The sequence below is a fragment of the Pleurodeles waltl genome, chromosome 9, assembly GCF_031143425.1.
Source record: "Pleurodeles waltl isolate 20211129_DDA chromosome 9, aPleWal1.hap1.20221129, whole genome shotgun sequence".
Classification (NCBI taxonomy): domain Eukaryota; kingdom Metazoa; phylum Chordata; class Amphibia; order Caudata; family Salamandridae; genus Pleurodeles; species Pleurodeles waltl.
This window is the reverse complement of record NC_090448.1, coordinates 716,838,958-716,863,150: the sequence shown is the minus strand read 5'-3', so window position 1 is coordinate 716,863,150 and position 24,193 is coordinate 716,838,958. Positions and strand designations below refer to the sequence as shown.

Here is a 24,193-nt window from a genome sequence, read left to right as displayed (position 1 = left end):
TTGCCTTCCAAATCCAAAATGTTTGGTATAGATTTCTATCCAGATGACTAGGCTTGATTATGGGTATGGGAGGCTTTGATAGTAAAACATTGGTTCTTGGAGCAGGTCAGGTTATTTTATTAAAGATAGGACAATACATGGGGGAATGACTGGACTTCACAGGAGTGGTGGTCTGGTGTCGAGAGATATTGGAAACTTGTCTCAGGCTGGCATAACAATGAAAGAGGCACTTAAATATAGCAGGGGGTTGGTACTTCTGCAGTGATCTGACAATAATAGCCATTCTGTTTTCATCCTTTTTAGGATTGGCAGCTCCAGAGCAGGTAGACGTTAGGTTCTTATGTTCGTGGGTTGAGCTTACATACATCAAAGTATTTTCACAGATGTTTGGTTGCAGTCAGTGCCATCCTGATGTGCCACTGAGTATGTTACGTCTGTTAATGTCAGATTACTTTAAAAGATGGATTCCAGGCCACAAATGTCAAGAACCTGTAGAAGGCCTCTGCAGGAATGAAGACTGCACTTAGTCCCCACACTTAACTGAAAAAGCACCTCAACTAACCAATGCAATAACACCACCACCAGCCACTCACCCACTCACTCACTCTCGCCCACTCCTACTAGTTTCCTCTCATGTAGTTTGTCCTCCGAAGCTGTTGTCCAGAACTTACTCTATGGCAGTATGTTTTTTATGCTTCATTTTATTGAATCTAGCATTGCCGGTGATTCTTTCAAAATATATATTTTCGAAAAAATAGCAGCTGCATAAGCACTGACGATCCTCATTGCTTTTTGACCGGTTGTAACCATTTGAATCCATCTTTGTGGTATAGTGCTCAGGTATTGTACTTAGTAGTTACCTTGACCATAAGTGCGGTTTTAGTGGGTGTTTTCTTTTTCTGGCAAACGATCTGCCTGAACCTCTGGATTGCTGCAAGATCAGGTTTTTCAGACAGTTGAGTACTCTTCTTAGTGCCATTTCTTGATCCTGTGGTCAGTGAAGTGTAATCTCCCAATTCCTGAACCATATGTAACCTATTAAATGTTCATGCAGATTCATACCGCGTTTCAAACAAAGGTAACCATAGAGTTTTATCTGGTTAAACAAATTATTGTTGCTTTTCTCAAATGTATTAAAGGCTTCAAGTGGTCGTTGATAAAGGTGCCCTTCATAATCAAAACATTGCACTGGAAAAGAATATTGCATCAACATTCAGTTACTATGCACATCCTTAAGTTCCTGTATGGAGGAAAAGATGTGCAATGTTTCTTGTTTTCAGTTTTCCACTTTTTTCTCACTTTTACATTAAATTTGTTATCTGGTCATTATAAAGTTTCTTAGTATCTAAACTGGCAAAACTGGGTGTAGAGACACTGGTCCATTTGTTAATCGACAGGTAAACACGTTAGCTTCACTTCTCCGTTGATTGAATTGCTTTATTGGTATCATATCCACAAATTACGTTCAGGCAAAATAGTATTCAACAGTGTACACAACCTAAGGGTATTGTGTTAGCAATTCATTCTTGGGTTTCGAGTAGTCCATTGGTGGTGCAATTATAGGCGTATCATTTGAAGTAGGGAAAGCTGACAGGTGTCTCGTAAACTTCCCCCAAACTTATCTTGAAAGGGTTTGCCAGAACAGATGAACTTTCCAGGGAGAACCAGTATAATGTTCAGTGTTCCTTCACTTTTTCCCCAAAGCCCGCATACATGCAAGAGATCTGGGCTAGTAATATTGGGGGCTTTTGTTAGAAGCTAAGTTAGTAGAATTTATTTACAGAATAATAGTAGCAACCATCACGGCCACCGATACAACATGAAGAATGTAATTACTATAAAGAGATGTACCACTGTATTTTCGATAATTCTCCTTCCTACTGAGTTTCTGCTAATAAGAATTAGGTTCTAAAATGTCTGCCACACTGAGAGGTGGAATACACTATTGCACACCTGTTTGCAAAGTGTGGGCTGCCTTCACCTGGTAAAGCTCCGTCCTTGAGAGCCTAACTTGTACTGTTTTGAAGAAAGACTTTGCGATAGTGTCTTCTTGGTGGCCTATGCACCATGCAAAGGATCTCATGGGAACACTTACAGACCTATTTGTGATTATATATTTGAAAGATGACTTAGGCCCATTAATTTAGCCATTGCTATGAGGGTGCTTGCCTATACCCTGGCAAGGCTGCTGTTTAATTTAATTAACCACTTGGTTTAGTTTTAGGCTGACGCCCCCCTCAATTTTGCTGATTTTTTTCCATTTGACAATCACTTTTATTGGTAATTCTGTACTTCTACAGCATGTGCAGAAATACATTTCCAAATCCCACACCTCATGATTGACAAAGCACAGGTTCTCATTATCTGTTCTGTATACATGGAAGTACTCTGAGCTGAGGCTTTTTGGCACACCAGGAGTTGGCTTCAAGGCTATCATGGGTGGACAGTGAAGTATTGAACGCTGGGGAATTATGTCAGATGTGGAACAGCTGGGTAACAGCTTGTAATGTTTTTTCTATCTGCTTTACGTTTCTGTTGTCTCTCTAAGTATTTAAATCCAATTGAATCTTTTTCGCTCTGTTTCTAGGGATATTACTACCTATACAGGGGTTCCAGAGCATGTGGAATGAACACAATGTGCAGCTCTTCGGTTATAGACTAGAGGAATCTCATGAACAGTCTGGATTTTGGAAGATGATACAGCTTCTCATCCTCACTTACGGACTATTTTCATCACTTCAAGTTCCGGCTATCACTTGAATATTCAGCTTTTAGACGAGAAAGAAACCAAGACATTATACTACTAATAGTATTCACATCAATGAACTTTAGAGGCTCCTTCACATTTGCTCCCTTTTAACTACATAATCACTAGCTTCTGATGAATACTTCTCATTGCAGCGTACTTACCCTGTGATTATCAACAGGCGCCAGACATGATCTGTAAACTCAAAAGCAGTGCTCCTACGCCCCGGTAGGTGGCATTGTGCGATTCCTTGTTGACTCTGTTCCACTCTGGAGGTGACAGTGTTGCATATAAGCGCTACTTATGCACGCTGTTGTCAGTTTCTTTCTTTCTGCTTATTCAGATGTGGATCTGGTGCTCCTCCTTTTTTTCATTCTGCAAAGAGATTTTCTCATATATTTTCCAGTATGCAAGGGACATGTCACCAGTAAACTGATAAGGTTTAAACCTAGTAAGGGCTGTCCCAAACAGATGTCTGTGACAGAGTCCCACAAGGTGTGACTCTGGTGTTTAGGTCTGATGCACGACTCCAAGGCCTGTGACAACTGCACCCAGATTAATCCATAGGCCATCAAGACCGTGAATTGATGCTCTATGTAGCTTAGCACCAGCTTCTGAAGTCATTCCTGTGGCAGATCGTCTTCACGTTCGAAGTCTTCGGATAAGTCACAGAAGAAACATATGAAGTCCAAGCGGGACTCAGCCCCTTCCTGTCAATCTCTCTCTCCAGAGAAGGTGAGGGTGCCACCAATGCCTCCAGGTCTCACTCCCATTCCACAAAGAGTCGATTCTATCCTTGGTGCCAATGGACTATGAGTTCCTAGATCTATTGCCACCATTGCAGAAAGTCAAAACCTTTCAAGAGAAGATGCTGCCAATCTTTGGCATGGGACCTCCAGTCGGGTTACCGCTGGTTGGTTTGTCCTATGTGTCATCAGTTCCCCTTGAACCCTTTTCAGGTTTCCTACCAGTGTTAATACTAGCTTCGGGCTTGGTGCCAAAATCAGCACCAGCCACTCGAATATCAACAGTGCACCGACGCCGGAGGATCAACTGCAACCTATTGTGGTTTTCAACTACAAGCCGTTTTTGTCTTGACTGAAACCATGTCCAGATCTTGATGTGCCTCAGCCTATATTAAATGTGTCAGACTCACACACAAATTCACTTCTGTGCTACCTACAGTGCACAGACACTGCACCATCTTTTTGGGTCAGATGACAGCCAGTCATATGGGGGGTGACAAAGGTTGGGATGGGGAAGGATGTTTTCGTACCGAGTGTTGACAACTGGTACATAGACTTACAGGATGCCAGTAGGCAGAACACCTCGTCTGGTAATGGAGTGCACCCAAACCAGCCCAGCAACAGAAGTAAGTACATCTTTCGCCACTGTGGTTAGAAAGGCAGCTGAGGACAAACACATTTTTGGGCTTCTGGGCTAAACCATGCTTTAGTCCCCCAGTCAAATGACAAGTTGCTAGTCACAGTACTGCCCCCAGGTGACCTTGATTTCTTGACTCAGCACCAAATCCCTGAAAGCTTGGTAGTACAGGGTTCCACTGGTAGAGTAAACCTTAATGCCTTTCCAACCACTCCTTCTCACAGGGAGTCAAATTGTGTGGATACATTTGAAAAGCGAATGGTCTCCTTGACCAACCTTGAAGCTACGTACTCGGTCACCACACCCATGCACTTTGGGGCATGGTTGGTGAGATCTCACCAGGAGTCCTCTATGACTTACTTGCTTCCTTAGCCCAAACCATTTAGGATGGTCAAGATGTCATCAAATGCGTCATCTGCATCAGGCAGTGAAGCTTCATTTGGCCAGAAAAGCCATAAAGAGGGTGCTGGCCTCAGAAGTGGGGGTTGGGTGCTGTTCCCGTTAATCTGCCGAAATAGGATAGAGGTCCCCATCGTGACCTAAAACTTTGCCAACTCAATGCCTTCCTGCTCAAGAACAAATTCAAAATGCTTACCCTGGCCAGGTTCTTTCTGTCCAGGATTCTGGAGGTTGGAGGATGGCGCTACACCTGCAGGACCCTTATTTGCACATCCTTGTCCTGTTGGCCCACAGACGCTACATGCGGTTAAAGGTGAACCATGAGCATTTTTAGTTTGCCATGCTCCCTTTTGGCTTCACCAGTGCCTCTCGGGTAGTCACAAAAGGATGGTGGTGGTTGCAGCACATCTTTGGAGAATGGAGATACCAGTTTTTTCTATCTCATCCACTGGCTGTTGAAGGGAGGCCCACCAAATTCAGTCACTACCACCTCCACAATACAGCAAACCTTTTGATGTCCTTTAGGGTTCTCAGTCAATCTGCCAAAGTCACACTTGACTCCTTTGGAAAGCATCCTTTTATGTGAGCCATTCTGGATGCAGTGTGAACTCGAACCTTGTCTCCAGACCAACAAGTCAAGGACATACGTGCCATGAACCTGATGTTTCCGTGTCTCTTCTGGGTCTCAATGAGAAAGGTTTTGATGTTTCTTGGGCTACTAGCCTCCTCCATCCTGCTTGTCACTCATGCCAGGTGGCACATGCTAGCCTTGCACTGGCACTTGACATCTCAGTGGATCCAGCACCATAGGAACCTGTCAGATGCCATCCAGGTATGGGAGGAGACTGCAAAAGATCTTCAGTGATGGATACTTAAGCACATTTGGACCAGTTCACATCAGTCTTCCTACCCCACCTGGACTTGACAATGGTGACAGATGCGTAGTTACTGGATTAGGAAGGCCATCTAGGAGAGGTGGCAATTAGAGGACTCTGGTCTCTGGCAGAGACACATCTCCACATCAGTTTGTTGCAGTTGCTGGCAATTTGCTTGGCATCGAAGGGCTTTCAACCTTCCACCAAGGGATTGCTGGTGGAGGTTCTCACAGACAACACCACTGTCATATAGTACTGCAACAAGCAGGACTGGTTGGGTCCTGGGTCCGGTATCAAGAGGCCCTGTGCCCCTGGTGCTAGGTGAATCTTCAGGGGATTTACCTGTTGGTACTGAACTGGGCAGGATCTTTGAACATTAGGTTGGGTGAACTCAGCTGGTGGCACCTAGTGTATCATAAATACACATCAAATACAGAGGTGGCAGTTTACATCTTCTAACAATTGAGGAGAACTCTGGCTTGATCTCTTTGCCCCTGCCAAGAATGCATAGTGTCAACACTGGGAGTTCCAAAAAGACTTTCTCTTGGAGAATAATCCCGCCTAGAGTGGAGCACAGGACGCCTGTATGGCTGCCACTGCTACCTCTCATGCCACATGTTCTGAAGAAGATCAGGAACGACCAGGCCAATTCTTCCGAATGACTCTAGATTGGACCACAAATGTGTGGTACCTGGAACTTCTGGGCTTGAGTATCTGTCTTCCAATCAGTTGTCCTCTGCACCTACTTGGTCGCAATAACATCAGAGTGAACAAACTTTCGGCCTTTCCAGTCTAGTATCCTTATGCCACCTTTTTTTCCTGGCAAACTGGTGACTCAAGCTGCATTCCTACTGAATGTGATGATGCATTTTCACTTAGGGCAAGCCATCACTCTCCCAACCTTCTTTGCTTCACTTCATCCCTGGACATAAGAAGAGAGACTTGATCGTATTGGATCCCAAAAAGGCAATCAGCTTTTACAATGATTACACCAGGGACTATCAGGTGGGCGATCAGCTCTTTGTGGGTGTTGTCTGGAGCATAAGAGGGCAATGCCATGCAGAAACAGATGATCTCTCAATAAATAATTGTCTGCATTAAAATATGCTGTGCATTGGCTAATAGGCAGCCCCCAGAAGGTTAAAGAGCCCACTCCATCAAGGCCAAGGCTGCTACAACTGCTTTGGGATTCGTCGTGCATTTCCTGGATCGCTGTCAGGCAGCTATGTGGGCATCAGTGCATACGTTCAAGAAACACTGCTGCCTCGACAGCCAGGTTCATTGAGATAGAAATTTTGCTTGCTAGGTCCTGAAAAAAACATTTTTATCTGAGCCCTTACACAGACCCACCAGCTTGGGAGGTACTGCTTTGGTATCTACTCATAAGGTGAGGAATCTGCTGTTAGAAGTATCCATGAGAAGAACCAGTTACTTACCTTCAGTTAAGCTTTTTTAGGTGGATACTCTAGCTCACCGCTGATTTCTTACCACCCTCCCCGTTCGATGTCTTCCCTCTAAAAAGATGGCACTCTGGTTCTTGTGATTTGTTAATGTGCTCTGCATCTAAGGGCATGGACAAGTTCATGAATGAAACTGACGTCAGCATGCATAGGTGGCACTTACATGCAACTCTTTTTGTCACTTCTGGAGCATAACAGTATCGACGTGGGGCCACACCACACCACCTACCAGCATGCAGGAGCACTGCTTTTGAGTTTCCGGATCATGGCTGGCCCCTGCAGATATCCTCAAGGTAAGGCGTATGCAGTTAGATGAGTATCCATCAGGAAGAGTGGTACCAAAGGTAGGCAATTTCTCATCTCCTTCACTACTTCAAGATTCACAATAGCAGCTTCCTTTCCAAAGGCCACAGAGGACGTTTCTCCACCAGTTTTTAAAGTGGTACTCACGAACATACCCTGTTCCCTTTTAGTTCATATAGGTCATATGGTGCAGGATGTTGGAAGCAGTTCTGTTACAAGCAATAGTTCCCAAGGCCCCTATGCTGTTCAGTTCTTTTGAAGCATTAAATGACGTACAAACTCAGCTATAGCTTATAATATGTATGGAGTTCACAAATACTTTTCTACACTACAGAATGTACAGTAGTAGTACATGATCAGCGCTCACTTTATGTGTCCATTAAGCAGTGTCATTTTAATTTATTTTGAGCTAGAAATATGTTTCGGGCAAAGAGTGTTAATATGCCTGATTGCAACTAACCACTTAGGTTCGTTATGTCTGCTTCAAGTTTGACAGTTGGCATATGCAAATCTTTCATTGCAGCATTAATGCACTTTGCATTTTGTCAGCCTAAACTATCACCAGTTAACCAATGTAAAGTATTATTCAGCAATTTAAACCGTATAAGCTATGACAAATCAATTTCTGTGGGTTAATGTGTGGTCTAGTGGTTAAGTGACTGTCTTCCCAATAATCAGACCCAGCTGTGGTTCGCCTCCATGACCTGACAAAACTTCAGTCTTCAAATAATTGATTTTTCATCCTGGGCCTTATTTCTTTCAACTGCAAATACAGCAATACCCAAATAATTAGGATTGTGCATTACAAAAATGAACAGGTATTCCAATATTGATAAATTATCTGGAAACATTTCCATCTAAAGCCAAGCATTCCATACCAGCGCATTGCCCAGTGTACCAGCTTGTGGATGCTAGTGGAGGATACAAAATACTAGTAAACTGCATTAGGGTTCTGGTAAATACACAATATAGGAGAATATAAGATGATCGACACTAAAGAACTGATCATTTTTACAGCTAGGATTTTAAAGTAGGAAGCCAAATTGATGTGTTTAGGCTTTAAGATTCCGTGATAGAAACATGATTAGCAACAAATATTCAAGTATATGATTTTCTATGACACGAGATGGCCCTTTGAAATATGGGTGTTGGGAGAGACTATTGCATCTTCCCAGCATACGTCTACTCAGAAGAGATTCTTTGGCAATCTTATTGTATGTGGATGTTTTTTTAATTACATATCCTTCTTATGCATTGAGAATGCCATTAGAAACAGTTTAGAACCACTTCCAAATAGATGTAGTATAGTGTATAGCACTTTGAATAGGAGATCTGGAGTATTTATTATTGGCTTTGAAATTGATCATATTCTTTAGAGGTGGCGCGTTTTTTTTCCTTAATGGCAAACTTAGAGTTAGAAGTCTTTCTCCACAGCTATGACAAGACAGTAGTGGAAAGGCCAGTCTACAACTCCCATCCTTGCAGTCTTTGAACATCAACTTCTGTTCTGCGCAGTTTTATATACGTTGTTCTGAGACATAGGAGTTTGCATCCCTTCGATACAAAGCCGATATGAGAAATCTAAATATCTTCCAGTGCCACCGTCTCCCCCTCTCAGCTGGACAGGATTAATGCTGGATCCACTTACATGTTGTTGACAGTCTAGGTCATGTCCCATCCCCTGTATAAGCTATTACAGGCATTCCGTGTGCTAAACAGCGTCCATGTCGATGACTAGCAAGCCAGAATTCTGTACAACTGTGTTAAAGGTAATATTTCATTGTATCGTCTTGTTCAACAGAATGACACACAGTGGGAAAATTCGTGATTAAGTAAGATATACATTTTTATTGCAGGCAGCGAAAAGGACAGGCTGAGTTGCCCCTGGGGTCACTCCCATCTCAATTCCAAAGCTTTATTAAGAAACATTGAAGACTTGACTTGACTTATACCTTACTACTGTTAATGCTACTACTATTAGTATTATCACTACTACTACAAATAGTACATCTGGTACTTCTTCTATTGCTGCTACTGCTGCTAGTACTATAACTACTACCCCTAGCACCGCTGCTACTACTATTACTCATACCATTACTACTAATGGTGTTATTGCTATTACTGTTTATTTTACTGCTGTTGCTACTATTACTAGTGGCAGGGGTATTAGAACAATTGCTGCTGCTACTATTTGTATTATTACTACTGTTGCAAATAGTGTTTAGGGGACAACTACTGCTGCTAGAGCTACTAGTATTACAGCTACTACTCATAGCACTAATGCCACTACTAGCACTATTGCTATTAATACCACTGCTACTAACGGTACTACTGCTGCTAGAACTACTATTGCTGGTGTTACTGCTATTAGTAGTGGTACTACTAGAACAACTGCTGCTACTAATAATTGAAGAAGGTCCTTGAAACCCTCAAAGGAAGGACCCCTAGTATTACCAAGAGCTGTTAGTGTTTCATAAATTGTGTGCGGGGTGAGTGTTTTAACACCAAGTCAATTAAAAATAGAGATTACATACTACTAATTCTTCCTCCTCCACAAGTATTACATTCTCTGATTTTAGGTCAGTGTTTATTGGATGAGTTTATACGTTTTGTTACGGTTTGGTCACTGATGATGTCACCAGTGGTTACTTTATATAAAAACAAATGGGTGCAAGGACCCAGGGTTTTTCTTAAGAGACCACTGTTGGTGTTGCTGAATTTTGGAGTTGATGAACACCAAGGCTGCATAGCTTTAATTCTATCTCATGCTTCTTTATTCCACCCTCCTGCATTTCCTGTCTTTATATCTCACTCTTGAAAGTTATTTTTCATCTCTGTTACTCACCTGTGCCATAGTTTTTATTTCTTTTTCCGACTTTTCTTCCGTTCTAACTTCCTTTTCTCCGGTCTGAAGTCTCAGAATAAAAAAGGTGCCAGATGATATTGCAGGGCCATGCCATAAATGTTCTAGGAAATGCAGATATAATGTTAAAATTAACAGCGTAAATACTGGGTGTGACCTCTCCTCGCATGACATCACCAAGTATAAGAAAGTCATTCCTACAGCAAGTAGGAGGAGCAGATTTCTACAAGCAGTAATCTCAGAAACATCCAACCCTGTGCTTGAGTGTGCTGCCTTTGTACACTCAGGGCTCAGGGAGAGTGTGCCAGTGCTGTTTGTGCCCCTTGGAAGAGAGACCCCGACACAGTTCAAACCATGACTCACCTACTAGACACCCCATGACCATAGGCAAATCACTTGTTCTCAGAGACCTTGACTATAACGTGTTAAAAGCCCACCACGGCACCGCTGTACTCCAGGTTTGTGAGAAACTCTCCTTTTGACTCCTAAACTCCTCATATTTAATTAACATTCTCATTCGCCTACTCACTACAGCCCAGATGGTTACTATATGTGACTCGGTGACCAGGACACACTCACTCTTCTAACTACCAGTCACAGCAGGGACCAAGCGCGCGCGTCCTTGGTTACTGCTGTGACCTCAGGTAAACAGGTTAGAAGTCTGAAGTTGTAGGTCTTCCGTTCAGTTCCAGCAGTGCACATTAAAGTGGTGCACGTGCAGAATGCTCACATCCTTATTTTCGCCTCATTGACTACCATGCTCAATACCTTTCTGACCCGGTTTCATTCTTGTAAAAATAGTTTTCCCACGTACCAGCCAATCACACAAATGGAATCAATGTGGTGGGAAATTGGATTTCTGTCATGAAAATGACATAAAAAGCAGACCTCAATATAACGGACTTGAGAAGGTTTTCATATAAAATATAAAAATGAAGAACAGTTCATGGATGTAACCTAGAGAGAACAATCCGCACGAATAACACATCTGGAATGGGCCTACCAACAGTCACACAAAACTGTGCACAGACAAATTTCTTCATGTAAAATTAATTTTGAAAATGTTATTCCAGAATATTTCATGGTCTGTCTTGATCTGCAAGACTCTTTTTTAGAGTAAATGAAGTCGAAGGACCCTTTTGCCCAGAGACTTCGTGGCCGAAATGTAGATGCGTAAGTGGGTTTTTAGCGCTAATCAGTGCAAGACAATCAAAATGTGATATCCTAACTGTTGGGCAGTTTGTGGTTTCCTCTTCTTGGGTGTGGCGCAGTGGACCAGTTTTAAAGTGCACAGTGACAACAGGCTCCTGGCCTTTGACCCGTTATTCCCATGTATTAGGACGTATCGCGACATTATGGTCAACCGTTAACTGCGCACAGAAGTAATTGCTGAAGGTATCTACTTCTGAGTGGTTTGTTTGAGTGACTCTTGATGTGCTTCCAGCAGCCTCGCTCAGGGTGGTATCCAATACGTACCTGTGCTGATGATTTCTTATATCTAACGAGATGTATTTTTATCTAGTTTTAAACTAAGACTCTTTCAATCAATATTTATTACCTGCAATAATTAAATTGTAATTCAGTGTTACCTTGTTTTAAATAATCATATTGTGCTGGTATGTATCTTTCCCAAATAATAAAGGTATTACACTATTTCAGACTTTCTGTAACGTTAAAGCTCACTGCTAAAAACCTGGCTTGTTTAGTAATTACTGTATTACAACTTTCAACCCAAATCGCAATTTACAATTACCAAACGAACTGGAAATATGCATTTTCTTTTGGGGAAAATGTTGAAGATTTTACATGTTAAAACTCGGAATCTGATATATGGCCATAAAGAAGTGACGAATGCATTTGAAAATGCTGTTTGTGCTATATCACTTAACACTTACAACAGTACTACTAACTGGGTTTGGTAGACTAGTGCACGTGCAGTGGATCTTGGTTGGCAAAGTGTTAATTAATTGTATATATGTGTGTGGTTCTAGAAAAGGGGAACAATGCGATGTCTGATTATAGTTAGTGGAGTTGTGTGTTCTTAGTCTGTGGGCCTTTGATACGTGGAATGATTCTTGTTTAGGGATCGTGAGGAACTGTGTAGTGCTAGTTAGGGGATGTGGTGAGGTATGAAACTAGTTAATGTGTGGGAATCGCCCTGGGCCGCACCCAGGAGTTCATGTTTAGAAGGGTATGTTCCCTCAGTAATGAAAAGTCGATAACATTAGTCAAATTGGAAAACATACAAATACAAATTTACATAGGATTTGGGGATTTTCCTTTGAGAACAGAATGAATGGTACATAGTCAGTGACTTTGATAATAACTGGATAGTATTAGAAGGTAACTTTATAGTGGAAAATAGCCTCTCCTCCAATAGGCAAATGGTTTAGCCTCTGTGTAGCATTTTGATTTGCACATCATTTCTTTTTAGAGCTTGAGCTTACAAGTAAACAATATTTGTAGCTAGTGCTCATCATCACCAGCTCCCCAGGCCCAAAGTATTCTAGTACACAGTCTCTGACCACCAGTTTCTCTGTGAAACTCCACACAGACCGGACCTTGACAGTCTTTCATGTGGCCCAGGGTCAGTGCCAAGACCTGTCAGCAACTACAATATTAATTTCAGGAAATGTGTCCAGTATCAGTGTCTCATAGTACTAATTTCGTTCTCATATGTATATGGTGGGCGCAGTGGTAGTGCATGTATGGTATAGAAGTAGGTAGAAGTTGTGGAACATAATTGTATACTTGGTCAGCTGAGTAACATTTTTACTTACTTTTGATCACAGGTTGCTATTACTGCCTTGTTGCTTTATTCTGATTTTCAAAAATATGAACTATGTCCCTCGCCAAGCAGGGTACACATCCACTTTTAATTAAATTCTAGTAGTGTACTTTATTATTATTGTAGGTGAATGCTTTTAATACGCCAGTCAGTACTAGTATGAAAAACAATTGCAGATGCTACAACGGGAAGCACCACTCATAACAAAACCTCCCTATCATGGAAATCTCAAATTGTACAGGAATATTTTTTAAGTGTTTGAAAATTTATAACGCTTTAAAAAAAATTGATTTTAAGCCCGAAATCATTTTTTCAAAAACACATAACAATAAATTAAAAATATATTTATTTGTGCAAACTAGATTCTTTCAAGTGGATGGGGCTACCTAGCAAGAGCACAGTGTACCACGCACGGTGCCATATAAAAATCAATTTCTTCCTTAAGCATTTCAAACTCAAACAATTCAATGGATTTCTAGCATTTCAATTGAACATCAGTGCAATTCATTTTTTTTAAATGTTTCTGCAACCCGTGCTTTGAAGAGGGATCCACTGGGAACAACAAATCACCCCCTGGAGGGAGTGACAGACATTTTTAGCCACTCGTTGCTCTGCTAATGCCACAGGGACACTAATGAAAGTTGAGACTCGATAAAAAAGGAGGGTACATCAAAGCAAAGCAAAGTCTGGACAGAACTAAAATAAAGGTAAAGCAAAGGGAGGTCCCAAAAGGCACTGATAGGAGAGGAGCATTAAATCATAACAAAGACACTTGGGGCCACATGTACTAACATTTGTGTTTGCGATTACCAAATAGCGAATTTTGGCGATTCGCTATTGTGCGATCACAAACACCAAAGTACAAATGTGTGTTTACATGTTTTGGGATTCACAGTGGGCCTCAAATAGACCTATCTCATGAATATTAATGACGTAGGTCTCGGTTTGCGATCATTGGGAATTGCAGAAATCACAGGGATGGTGGCCTGCTTGGGTCAGCAGACCACCATGTCTGTGATTGCTTTTTAATAAAGCATTCTTTTTATCATTTAAATGCAGCCCGTTTCCCTTAAAGGAAAACAGGATGTGTTTCGAAAACAAAAATTACATTGCATTAAACTGCCTGCTCTTAAAAATATTTTTACAACCATTCTCAAAGAGGAAAGGGTCTCTTGGGGACCCCTTCCTGTAGGAAAGTACCATCTTGCCTGGCATGTTACCCCCATTTTTCACTGTATATATGGTGTTTTAGTTGTATGTGTCACTGGGACCCTGCCAGCCAGGGCCCCAGTGCTCATAAGTGTGCCTGAATGTGTTACCTGTGTTATGACTAACTGTCTCACTGAGGCTCTGCTAATCAGAACCTCAGTGGTTATGCTCTCTCATTTCTTTCAAATTTAAAATAACAGGCTAGTGACCAATTTTACCAATTTACATTGGCTTACTGGAACACCCTTATAATTCCCTAGTATATGGTACTGAGGTACCCAGGGTATTGGGGTTCCAGGAGATCCCTATGGGCTGCAGCATTTCTTTTGCCACCCATAGGGAGCTCTGACAATTCTTACACAGGCCTGCCACTGCAGCCTGAGTGAAATAACGTCCACGTTATTTCACAGCCATTTTACACTGCACTTAAGTAACTTATAAGTCACCTATATGTCTAACCTTTACCTGGTAAAGGTTGGGTGCTAAGTTACTTAGTGTGTGGGCACCCTGGCACTAGCCAAGGTGCCCCCACATTGTTCAGGGCCAATTCCCTGGACTTTGTGAGTGCGGGGACACCATTACACGCGTGCACTACATATGTTATGTTATGTTAAGCGTGCTTATATAGCGCCTAACTGCCCGAAGGCCTCGTAGCGCTTCTAATGCCATAGCAAAGCTGAACTATTTATGTTCGTCGAAGAATTTAGATTTTAAATAACCAGGTCTTCAGGTCCTTCCTAAAGGAAGTTTCTTGAGAATTAGATCTTATACTGAAAGGCAGGTTATTCCACAGCACAGCACCTTGATATGCCAGTGATCTTCCTCCCCATCTTGCTTTCTTCACCGACGGTACTATGATCAGGTTAGCTGATGAGTATCTGAGTGGCCTAGCTGGAATATAGACCTGTGCCAATGTTTTAAGCATTTCTGGACCCTTGTTGAAAATGGCCCTGTGAATATGGCATAGGGCCTTGAACTGAATCCTCTCTTGAACCGGGAGCCAGTGTAAAGATACGATTCCTGCTCGTATAGAGTGTTGCTTGGGGATGTTTAAGAGTAGGCGTGCTGCAGCATTCTGTACTCTTTGTAGTCTTTGGATAACAAATTTAGGTGCTCCTACAAACAAGGCGTTGCCATAGTCAATTCGAGAACCTATCAACGCCTGAATGACCAATCTTCTAGCCAGAAACGGTAGTAGCGTTAGCACCTTCCTCAGCATCCTGAGCAGGGCAAATGAGGTTCCTGCTATTCTATTGGCATGTTGAGCCATTGATAATAGGGGATCCAGCCAGACGCCCAAGCTTTTAATAAGGCTTTTAGGAGGAGGCAGAGTGGAAGCTCCGTCTAGTCGGCTGGAAATAGCTGAAGGTCTATTATTCCCAAAGAACAGCACCTCAGTTTTTTCGTTGTTAAGCTTCATTTTACTTCCCCACATCCAGGTAGCCACTGCTTTCAGGCATGGTCCTAATGCCGTACCCAGGTCTGGTCGCGCTTTCGAGAAGGAAACAACTAATTGGGTATCGTCTGCATATGAGACCAGTTTTACTCCAAATGGTTCCTGGTAAAGGTTGGGTGCTAAGTTACTTAGTGTGTGGGCACCCTGGCACTAGCCAAGGTGCCCCCACATTGTTCAGGGCCAATTCCCCGGACTTTGTGAGTGCGGGGACACCATTACACGCGTGCACTACATATAGGTCACTACCTATATGTAGCTTCACAATGGTAACTCCGAATATGGCCATGTAACATGTCTATGATCATGGAATTGCCCCCTCTATGCCATCCTGGCATAGTTGGCACAATCCCATGATCCCACAGGTCTGTAGCTCAGACCTGGGTACTGCCAAACTGCCTTTCCCGGGGTTTCACTGCAGCTGCTGCTGCTGCCAACCCCTCAGACAGGTTTCTGCCCTCCTGGGGTCCAGCCAGGCTTGGCCCAGGATGGCAGAACAAAGGACTTCCTCTGAGAGAGGGTGTTACACCCTCTCCCTTTGGAAAATGGTGTGAAGGCAGGGGAGGAGTAGCCTCCCCCAGCCTCTGGAAATGCTTTCATGGGCACACATGGTGCCCATTTCTGCATAAGCCAGTCTACACCGGTTCAGGGACCCCTCAGCCCTGCTCTGGCGTGAAACTGGACAAAGGAAAGGGGAGTGACCACTCCCCTGACCTGCACCTCCCCTGGGAGGTGCCCAGAGCTCCTCCAGTGTGCTCCAGACCTCTGCCATCTTGGAAACAGAGGTGCTGCTGCCACACTGGACTGCTCTGAGTGGCCAGTGCCAGCAGGTGACGTCAGAGACTCCTCCTGATAGGCTCCTTCAGGTGTTGCTAGCCTATCCTCTCTCCTAAGTACCCAAACCCTCTTTTCTGGCTATTTAGGGTCTCTGTCTTTGGGGATTCCTTAGATAACGAATGCAAGAGCTCATCCGAGTTCCTCTGCATCTCTCTCTTCACCTTCTGCCAAGGAATCGACTGCTGACCGCGCTGGAAGCCTGCAAAACTGCAACAAATTAGCAAAGACGACTACTGCAACTCTGTAACGCTGATCCTGCCGCCTTCTCAACTGCTTTCCTGGTGGTGCATGCTGTGGGGGTAGTCTGCCTCCTCTCTGCACTAGAAGCTCCGAAGAAATCTCCTGTGGGTCGACGGAATCGTCCCCCTGCAACCTCAGGCACCAAAGAACTGCATCACCGGTACCCTGGGTCTCAGCACGACGAGCGAGGTCCCTTGAATCCAGCAACTCTGTCCAAGTGACTCCCACAGTCCAGTGACTCTTCAGTCCAAGTTTGGTGGAGGTAAGTCCTTGCCTCCCCACGCCAGACTGCATTGCTGGGAACCGCAACTTTTGCAGCTACTCCGGCCTCCGTGCACTTCCGGTGGAAATCCTTTGTGCACAGTCCAGCCTGGGTCCACGGCACTCTAACCTGCATTGCACGACCTCCTAAGTTGTCCTCCGGTGACGTGGGACTCCTTTGTGCGACTTCGGGTGAGCACCGTTTCACTCCACTTCGTAGTGCCTGTTCTGGCACTTCTGCGGGTGCTGCCTGCTTCTGAGAGGGCTCCTTGTCTTGCTAGACGCCCCCTCTGTCCCCAGACGCAATTGGCGACATCCTGGTCCCTCCTGGGCCACAGCAGCATCCAAAAACCCTAACCGCACGATTTGCAGCTAGCAAGGCTTGTTGGCAGTCTTTCTTCAGGAAAATACTTCTGTATGACTCTCCACGGCGTGAGGGATCCGTCCTCCAAAGGGGAAGTTCCTAGCCCTTGTCGTTCCTGCAGAATCTTCAGCTTCTACTGTCCAGTAGCAGCTTTTTTGCACCCACAGCTGGCATTTCCTGGGCATCTGCCCATCTCCGACTTGCTTGTGACTTTTGGACTTGGTCCCCTTGTTCCACAGGTACCCTCGTTTGGAAATCCATCGTTGTTGCATTACTGATTTGTGTCTTTCCTGCAGAATTCCCCTATCACGACTTCTATGTCCTTTGGGGAACTTTAGTGCACTTTGCACTCACTTTTCAGGGTCTTGGGGTGGGCTATTTTTCTAACCCTAACTGTTTTCTTACAGTCCCAGCGACCCTCTACAAGGTCACATAGGTTTGGGGTCCATTCGTGGTTCTCATTCCACTTTTGGAGTATATGGTTTGTGTTGCCCCTATCCCTATGTGTCCCCATTGCATCCTATTGTAACTATACATTGTTCGCACTGTTTTCTAAGACTATTACTGCATATTTTGGTATTGTGTACATGTATCTTGTGTATATTTGCTATCCTCATACTGAGGGTACTCACTGAGATACTTTTGGCATATTGTCATAAAAATAAAGTACCTTTATTTTTAGTATATCTGTGTATTGTGTTTTCTTATGATATTGTGCATATGACACTAGTGGTACTGTAGGAGCTTCACTCGTCTCCTAGTTCAGCCTAAGCTGCTCTGCTAAGCTACCATTATCTATCAGCCTAAGCTGCTAGACACCCTATACACTAATAAGGGATAACTGGGCCTGGTGCAAGGTGTAAGTACCCCTTGGTACTCACTACAAGCCAGTCCAGCCTCCTACACTTCCCATTTGCGGATGGGTTACCACCAACTTGAAGTTGGTGGTAAAATGTGAATGTTTTGCGACTGCATTTCTGTCGCAAAACATTCATACATACCACTGCAATTTGGTATTAGGAAGCAACACCCTAAACATGCCCTTTCCTAATACCAAATCACAAACCCAAATTGTGATTGGGTAACAGATTACTGAATTACAGTTTGGGCTTGCTACATACAACACGCATTTGCAATGGCATAGGTCTCACATTTACTTGAGTTAGAGCTATTGGCATAGTAAGTGCATAACTGGACTTTTTTTGCCACATTAATTGGTCAACACTGCTGCGTATTTTGGTTCTTTCTGCCACATAATTCCAGTGGCCCTGCATATAACTAAAGGGCAAGTAGGCCTACTAGAATATATTTTTAAACAAGGCCCTTAGAACACAAACTACTCCCAAGTGCAAAACATATTTACTTGGCAGTCGGTACTGCTACATTGCCCACACGGCAATGAAGAAATAATTGTACTCCAAGAATGCATGCTTACTAAATCACTGTCCCTTTATTGCAGTCTGGGGAGTCGAACAAAATGCCCATGATTTTTGGAGAGCCACCTCACATCATATTAATGATCCTCAGGCAGTCTTGAACTAAAATATTAGTTATAAAATATTGACCATTGTACAGCATAATCAACTGTAAGCTCTCCTCGAGGTTAGTTTTATAACTACATGCACACACAGCTCACTTTTCACAGACTCAAATGTGTAGTTCATCTACTCAGGTTTCTGCTTTGTGTTCACAGCTTGTATCATGTTATAAAAATAAAACTACAGGTCCCAGAATGCAAAGCTGAAACATAAACTAAATGAGCGAATCACACATCGAACCAGGGAGCTGGACAACTTTACGAATACTACTCCAAGGGCTGGTTTCCAGCTTGTATCACATTATAAAAATACAACTACAAGTCCCAGAATGAATATGTGTGCTGCAAATAACGTGTACTAAGCAAATCAGACTGCATACAATGTAAAAATGCCAAAATAACTCTGGCGATTAATGTTCATTTTGGGAGAGAACGTACTTTCGTCTAGTGGAAATTTGGACTCACTATAAGGTAGCGCAGAGGGTTAATGTTCTTTTGGGGCGAGAACGTACTTTTGTCTATTAGAAGCTTGGACTCATTATAGGGTAGCGCAGAGTTTTAATGTGCCTGCTGCAAAGAACTTGTGCTAGGCAAATCACAAAGTGAATATAATGTAAAAATGTTAAAATAACTCTGGCTATTTATGTTCTTTCTAGAAAGTGAGCCTACTTTTGTCTAGCGGAAACTTGGAGTCATCATAAGGTAGCGCAGATGGTTAATGTGCCTGCTGCAAAGAACATTTACTAGGCAAATCAAACATTGCATGTCATGTAAAAGTGTCAAAATAACTCTGGTGATTTATGTTCTTTCTGGAGAGAGAACATACTTTTGTCAGGTGGAAGCTTGGAGTCAACATAAGGTAGCGCAGAGGGTTAATATGCCTGCTGCAAAGAACGTGTAGTAAGCAGATCAGAGTACATATAATATTAAAATTATTTCAAAATAACTCTCCTGATTAATGCTTTCTGGAGAAAGAACATACTTTTGTCTAATGGAAGTTTGGACACATTTTATGATAGTGCAGAGGGTTAATGTTATTTCTGGAGAGAGAGCGTACGTTAGTCTAGTGGAAGTTTGGAGTCATCATAAGGTAGCGCACAGGGTTAATGTGCCCGCTACAAAGAACGTGTACTAGGCAAATCACAAAGTGCATGTAATGTCAAAATGTCAAAATAACTCTGGCGATTTATGTTTTTTCTGGAAAGAGAACATACATTTGTCTATTGGAAGCTTGGAGTCTTCATAAGGTATAGCACAGGGTTAATATGCCTGCTGCAAAGAACATATGCTAAGCAGATCAGAGTGCATGTAATGTAAAAACGATGCCACCGATCAAGTTTGCGCTCTGAGAGCTGTGAGAGTCATGGCAGCCAAGAGAATGTACTTTTGTCTAATGGAAGCTTGGAGTCATCATAAGGTAGGACACAGGGTTAATATGCCTGCTGCAAAGAACCTGTACTAAGCAGATGAGAGTGCCTAAAATGTAAAAACAATACTGTTGATCTAGTTCGCGCTCTGAGCGCTGGGAGTGCCATGGCAGCCACGGAGCACAGACAAAAGAATAAAGTAGTTTGCACACGCTGAAGTATATAGGCAATTATGCAGTTATCCCTGTAACAGGGTTAGTGTCCAAGGTGATTACCAAACTGCCCCAAAGTGAGACAAACGTAAAGATTTTACAAATGACATCAATAGATTGTTGAAAGACAAGCCCACAAACAAATTAAAGTGATTGGCATGAGGTGGGCGTGGTTAAAAACTCACAATACTTACAACAGGTCGAAGCGCTTGCGCGCTCGACCTAAAAATGCCTTTTTGCGTTTGCAAGAGGCCTGTTTCTGCGAATCAGCCCATTTGGCCCTTGGACTCCTAAAAAGATTAAATGGGGGGGTGCCCTAAAGCAGTGCATAGACTTGAAGGTAGGAGGGAACTCCATGGAGACCACGCTTAAAAAAAAATGCCATGTCTATATGTTTCACCCGCACCACTGGACCATTGTCACCCAAGTAGCATAAAACCACAAGAATATCAGTGTCTTGGTGTGGCTTTGTTTTGATATCTAGGAGTAGGTGGGAAAGATGAATTGCAGGTTTACCCCTTGCATTGCTGTAGAGCTGATACTGTGTTGGTTTAGGGCAATCACACTGCTTTTTATCCCATAATACCTTGGGAGCTCCAAACAGATTCCTTTATTAGCATGATACCAAAAAAGTGTTCCTAAGGGCTGAGTTGTGCAAGCCACCATGTTGCAGCACCTCCTTCTTGCAGTAGCAATTAGAACAAGTTGGTTTTTGTAGCCCTTCAGACCATACTTCTTCATCTTCTAAGTGCTGTGAATAAGAAGTGTTACTATTACAAAACTTAATTGTACTTATTTTACTGACCTCAAGTTTTCCTGCAAAGTGAGTTGTTCTGTCATGAACACAAATGCTGGCCATTCATGAGGCACCTACACAAGTGCTGCAGGACTGTGCAAATAACTTAGGAGAAACAATAACATTGGAGTTTCGAGGACAAATAGAACCGCGAAGGCTGAAAATGCATTGATTATTTACAATAATAAGCCTCTTGAAAAGTTCAAGTAGAACCATCAAATACCACACAGTATCTTGACATAATAGCTAAAGGACTTCAAATCCAGTGACTGACTTTATGTGCAATTAATTCACATTGAAATATTGGAAAAATACATTTGCTGCCTTAGTGCCATAGGCACCATGTCCCCAGAATTATTAGTGGAGCCCAGGTCATGCAACTAGCCATGCTCCCCCCAAAAGCACATTGATATACTTGGCCTGCTGAGAAACTGCAGCCCAAGTTGCACCCTCTGCCCCCTTTAAAAGTTCTGTTCCCTTCTACATGATACTGGAATTCTCACTCTCCTCAACTGTCAGGATTCCTTTTTTCTATATCTTCTAATTCCCTATCCTGCGCTTGGTTCCTCTTTTTGCCCTCTCTCGCTGCTCTCACGTTTGACCCCCTTGTTCATTTGTGTACTTCTCATTCTATACTTCTATCTCCTCCATCTTCATTTATTTGAATCCTGTGCTTCTATTACTCTTTCTTCTCCCTATATCTCTAATATTATCCTTCTCTCGCACTCCTGATAACCATTTCACTCTGTCCTCACTTCTACAGACCCCCTTATTCTGTAAACTCTTCACCTCTCATATTGCCCATCCTGTAACTCCACTATTTAATTCACATTTCTTTAGCTGTCTTTAACTTTTCATTCCCTTGTTCTTTCATTTTTGTTTTTGCTGTCTGTAGGAGGCTGGACTGGCTTGTAGTGAGTACCAAGGGGTACTTGCACCTTGCACCAGGCCCAGTTATCCCTTATTAGTGTATAGGGTGTCTAGCAGCTTAGGCTGATAGATAATGGTAGCTTAGCAGAGCAGCTTAGGCTGAACTAGGAGACGTGTGAAGCTACTACAGTACCACTTAGTGTCATATGCACAATATCATAAGAAAACACAATACACAGTTATACTAAAAATAAAGGTACTTTATTTTTATGACAATATGCCAAAGTATCTTAGAGTGTACCCTCAGTGAGAGGATAGGAAATATACACAAGATATATATACACAATAGCAAAAATATGCAGTATAGTCTTAGAAAACAGTGCAAACAATGTATAGTTACAATAGGATGCAATGGGGAAACATAGGGATAGGGGCAACACAAACCATATACTCCAAAAGTGGAATGCGAACCACGAATGGACCCCAAACCTATGTGACCTTGTAGAGGGTCGCTGGGACTATTAGAAAATAGTGAGAGTTAGAAAAATAACCCTCCCCAAGACCCTGAAAAGTGAGTGCAAAGTGCACTAAAGTTCCCCTAAGGACAAAGAAGTCGTGTTAGAGGAATAATGCAGGAAAGACACAAACCAGCAATGCAACAAATGTGGATTTCCAATCTAGGGTACCTGTGGAACAAGGGGACCAAGTCCAAAAGTCACAAGCAAGTCGGAGATGGGCAGATGCCCAGGAAATGCCAGCTGCGGGTGCAAAGAAGCTTCTACTGGACAGAAGAAGCTGAGGTTTCTGCAGGAACGAAAAGGGCTAGAGACTTCCCCTTTGGTGGACGGATCCCTCTCGCCTTGGAGAGTCGTGCAGAAGTGTTTTCCCGCTGAAAGGACGCCAACAAGCCTTGCTAGTCGCAAATCGTGCGTTTGGCGTTTTTGGACGCTGCTGGGGCCCAGGAGGGACCAGGAGGTCGCAAATTGGACCTAAAGAGAGAGGGGATGTCGAGCAAGACAAAGAGCCCTCACTGAAGCAGGTAGCACCCGGAGAAGTGCCAGAAACAGGCACTACGAGGATGCGTGAAACGGTGCTGGCCGAAGTTGCACAAAGGAGTCCCACGTCGCCGGAGACCAACTTAGAAAGTCGTGCAATGCAGGTTAGAGTGCCGTGGACCCAGGCTTGGCTGTGCACAAGGGATTTCCGCCGGAAGTGCACAGGGGCCGGAGTAGCTGGAAAGTCGCGGTTCCCAGCAATGCAGCCCAGCGAGGTGAGGCAAGGACTTACCTCCACCAAACTTGGACTGAAGAGTCACTGGACTGTGGGGATCACTTGGACAGAGTCGCTGGATTCGAGGGACCTCGCTCGTCGTGCTGAGAGGAGACCCAAGGGACCGGTAATGCAGCTTTTTGGTGCCTGCGGTTGCAGGGGGAAGATTCCGTCGACCCACGGGAGATTTCTTCGGAGCTTCTGGTGCAGAGAGGAGGCAGACTACCCCCACAGCATGCACAAGCAGGAAAACAGTCGAGAAGGCGGCAGGATCAGCGTTACAGAGTTGCAGTAGTCGTCTTTGCTACTATGTTGCAGGTTTGCAGGCTTCCAGCGCGGTCAGCAGTCGATTCCTTATCAGAAGGTGAAGAGAGAGATGCAGAGGAACTCGGATGAGCTCTTGCATTCGTTATCTGAAGTTTCCCCAGAGACAGAGACCCTAAATAGCCAGAAAAGAGGGTTTGGCTACCTAGGAGAGAGGATAGGCTACTAACACCTGAAGGAGCCTATCACAAGGAGTCTCTGACGTCACCTGGTGGCACTGGCCACTCAGAGCAGTCCAGTGTGCCAGCAGCACCTCTGTTTCCAAGATGGCAGAGGTCTGGAGCACACTGGAGGAGCTCTGGACACCTCCCAGGGGAGGTGCAGGTCAGGGGAGTGGTCACTCCCCTTTCCTTTGTCCAGTTTCACGGCAGAGCAGGGGCTAAGGGGTCCCTGAACCGGTGTAGACTGGCTTATGCAGAATTGGGCACATCTGTGCCCAAGAAAGCATTTCCAGAGGCTGGGGGAGGCTACTCCTCCCCTGCCTTCACACCATTTTCCAAAGGGAGAGGGTGTCACACCCTCTCTCAGAGGAAGTTCTTTGTTCTGCCATCCTGGGCCAGGCCTGGCTGGACCCCAGGAGGGCAGCTGCCTGTCTGAGGGGTTGGCAGCAGCAGCAGCTGCAGTGAAACCCCAGGAA

General features: G+C 43.7%; 1 protein-coding gene across 1 annotated transcript in view; it reads left to right on the top strand.

Annotated features, from left to right (window-relative positions):
• The window catches only part of CTSF (cathepsin F), a 291,086-nt gene extending 279,404 nt beyond the window's left edge, over positions 1 to 11,682 (top strand). Inside the window, exon 14 of the mRNA XM_069207833.1 lies at positions 2,588 to 11,682. Within this exon, the coding sequence (XP_069063934.1) occupies positions 2,588 to 2,662 (75 nt within the window). The 3' untranslated portion in view covers positions 2,663 to 11,682. The remainder of the gene's footprint in view (positions 1 to 2,587) is intronic.
• The last annotated feature ends 12,511 nt before the right edge of the window (positions 11,683 to 24,193 follow it).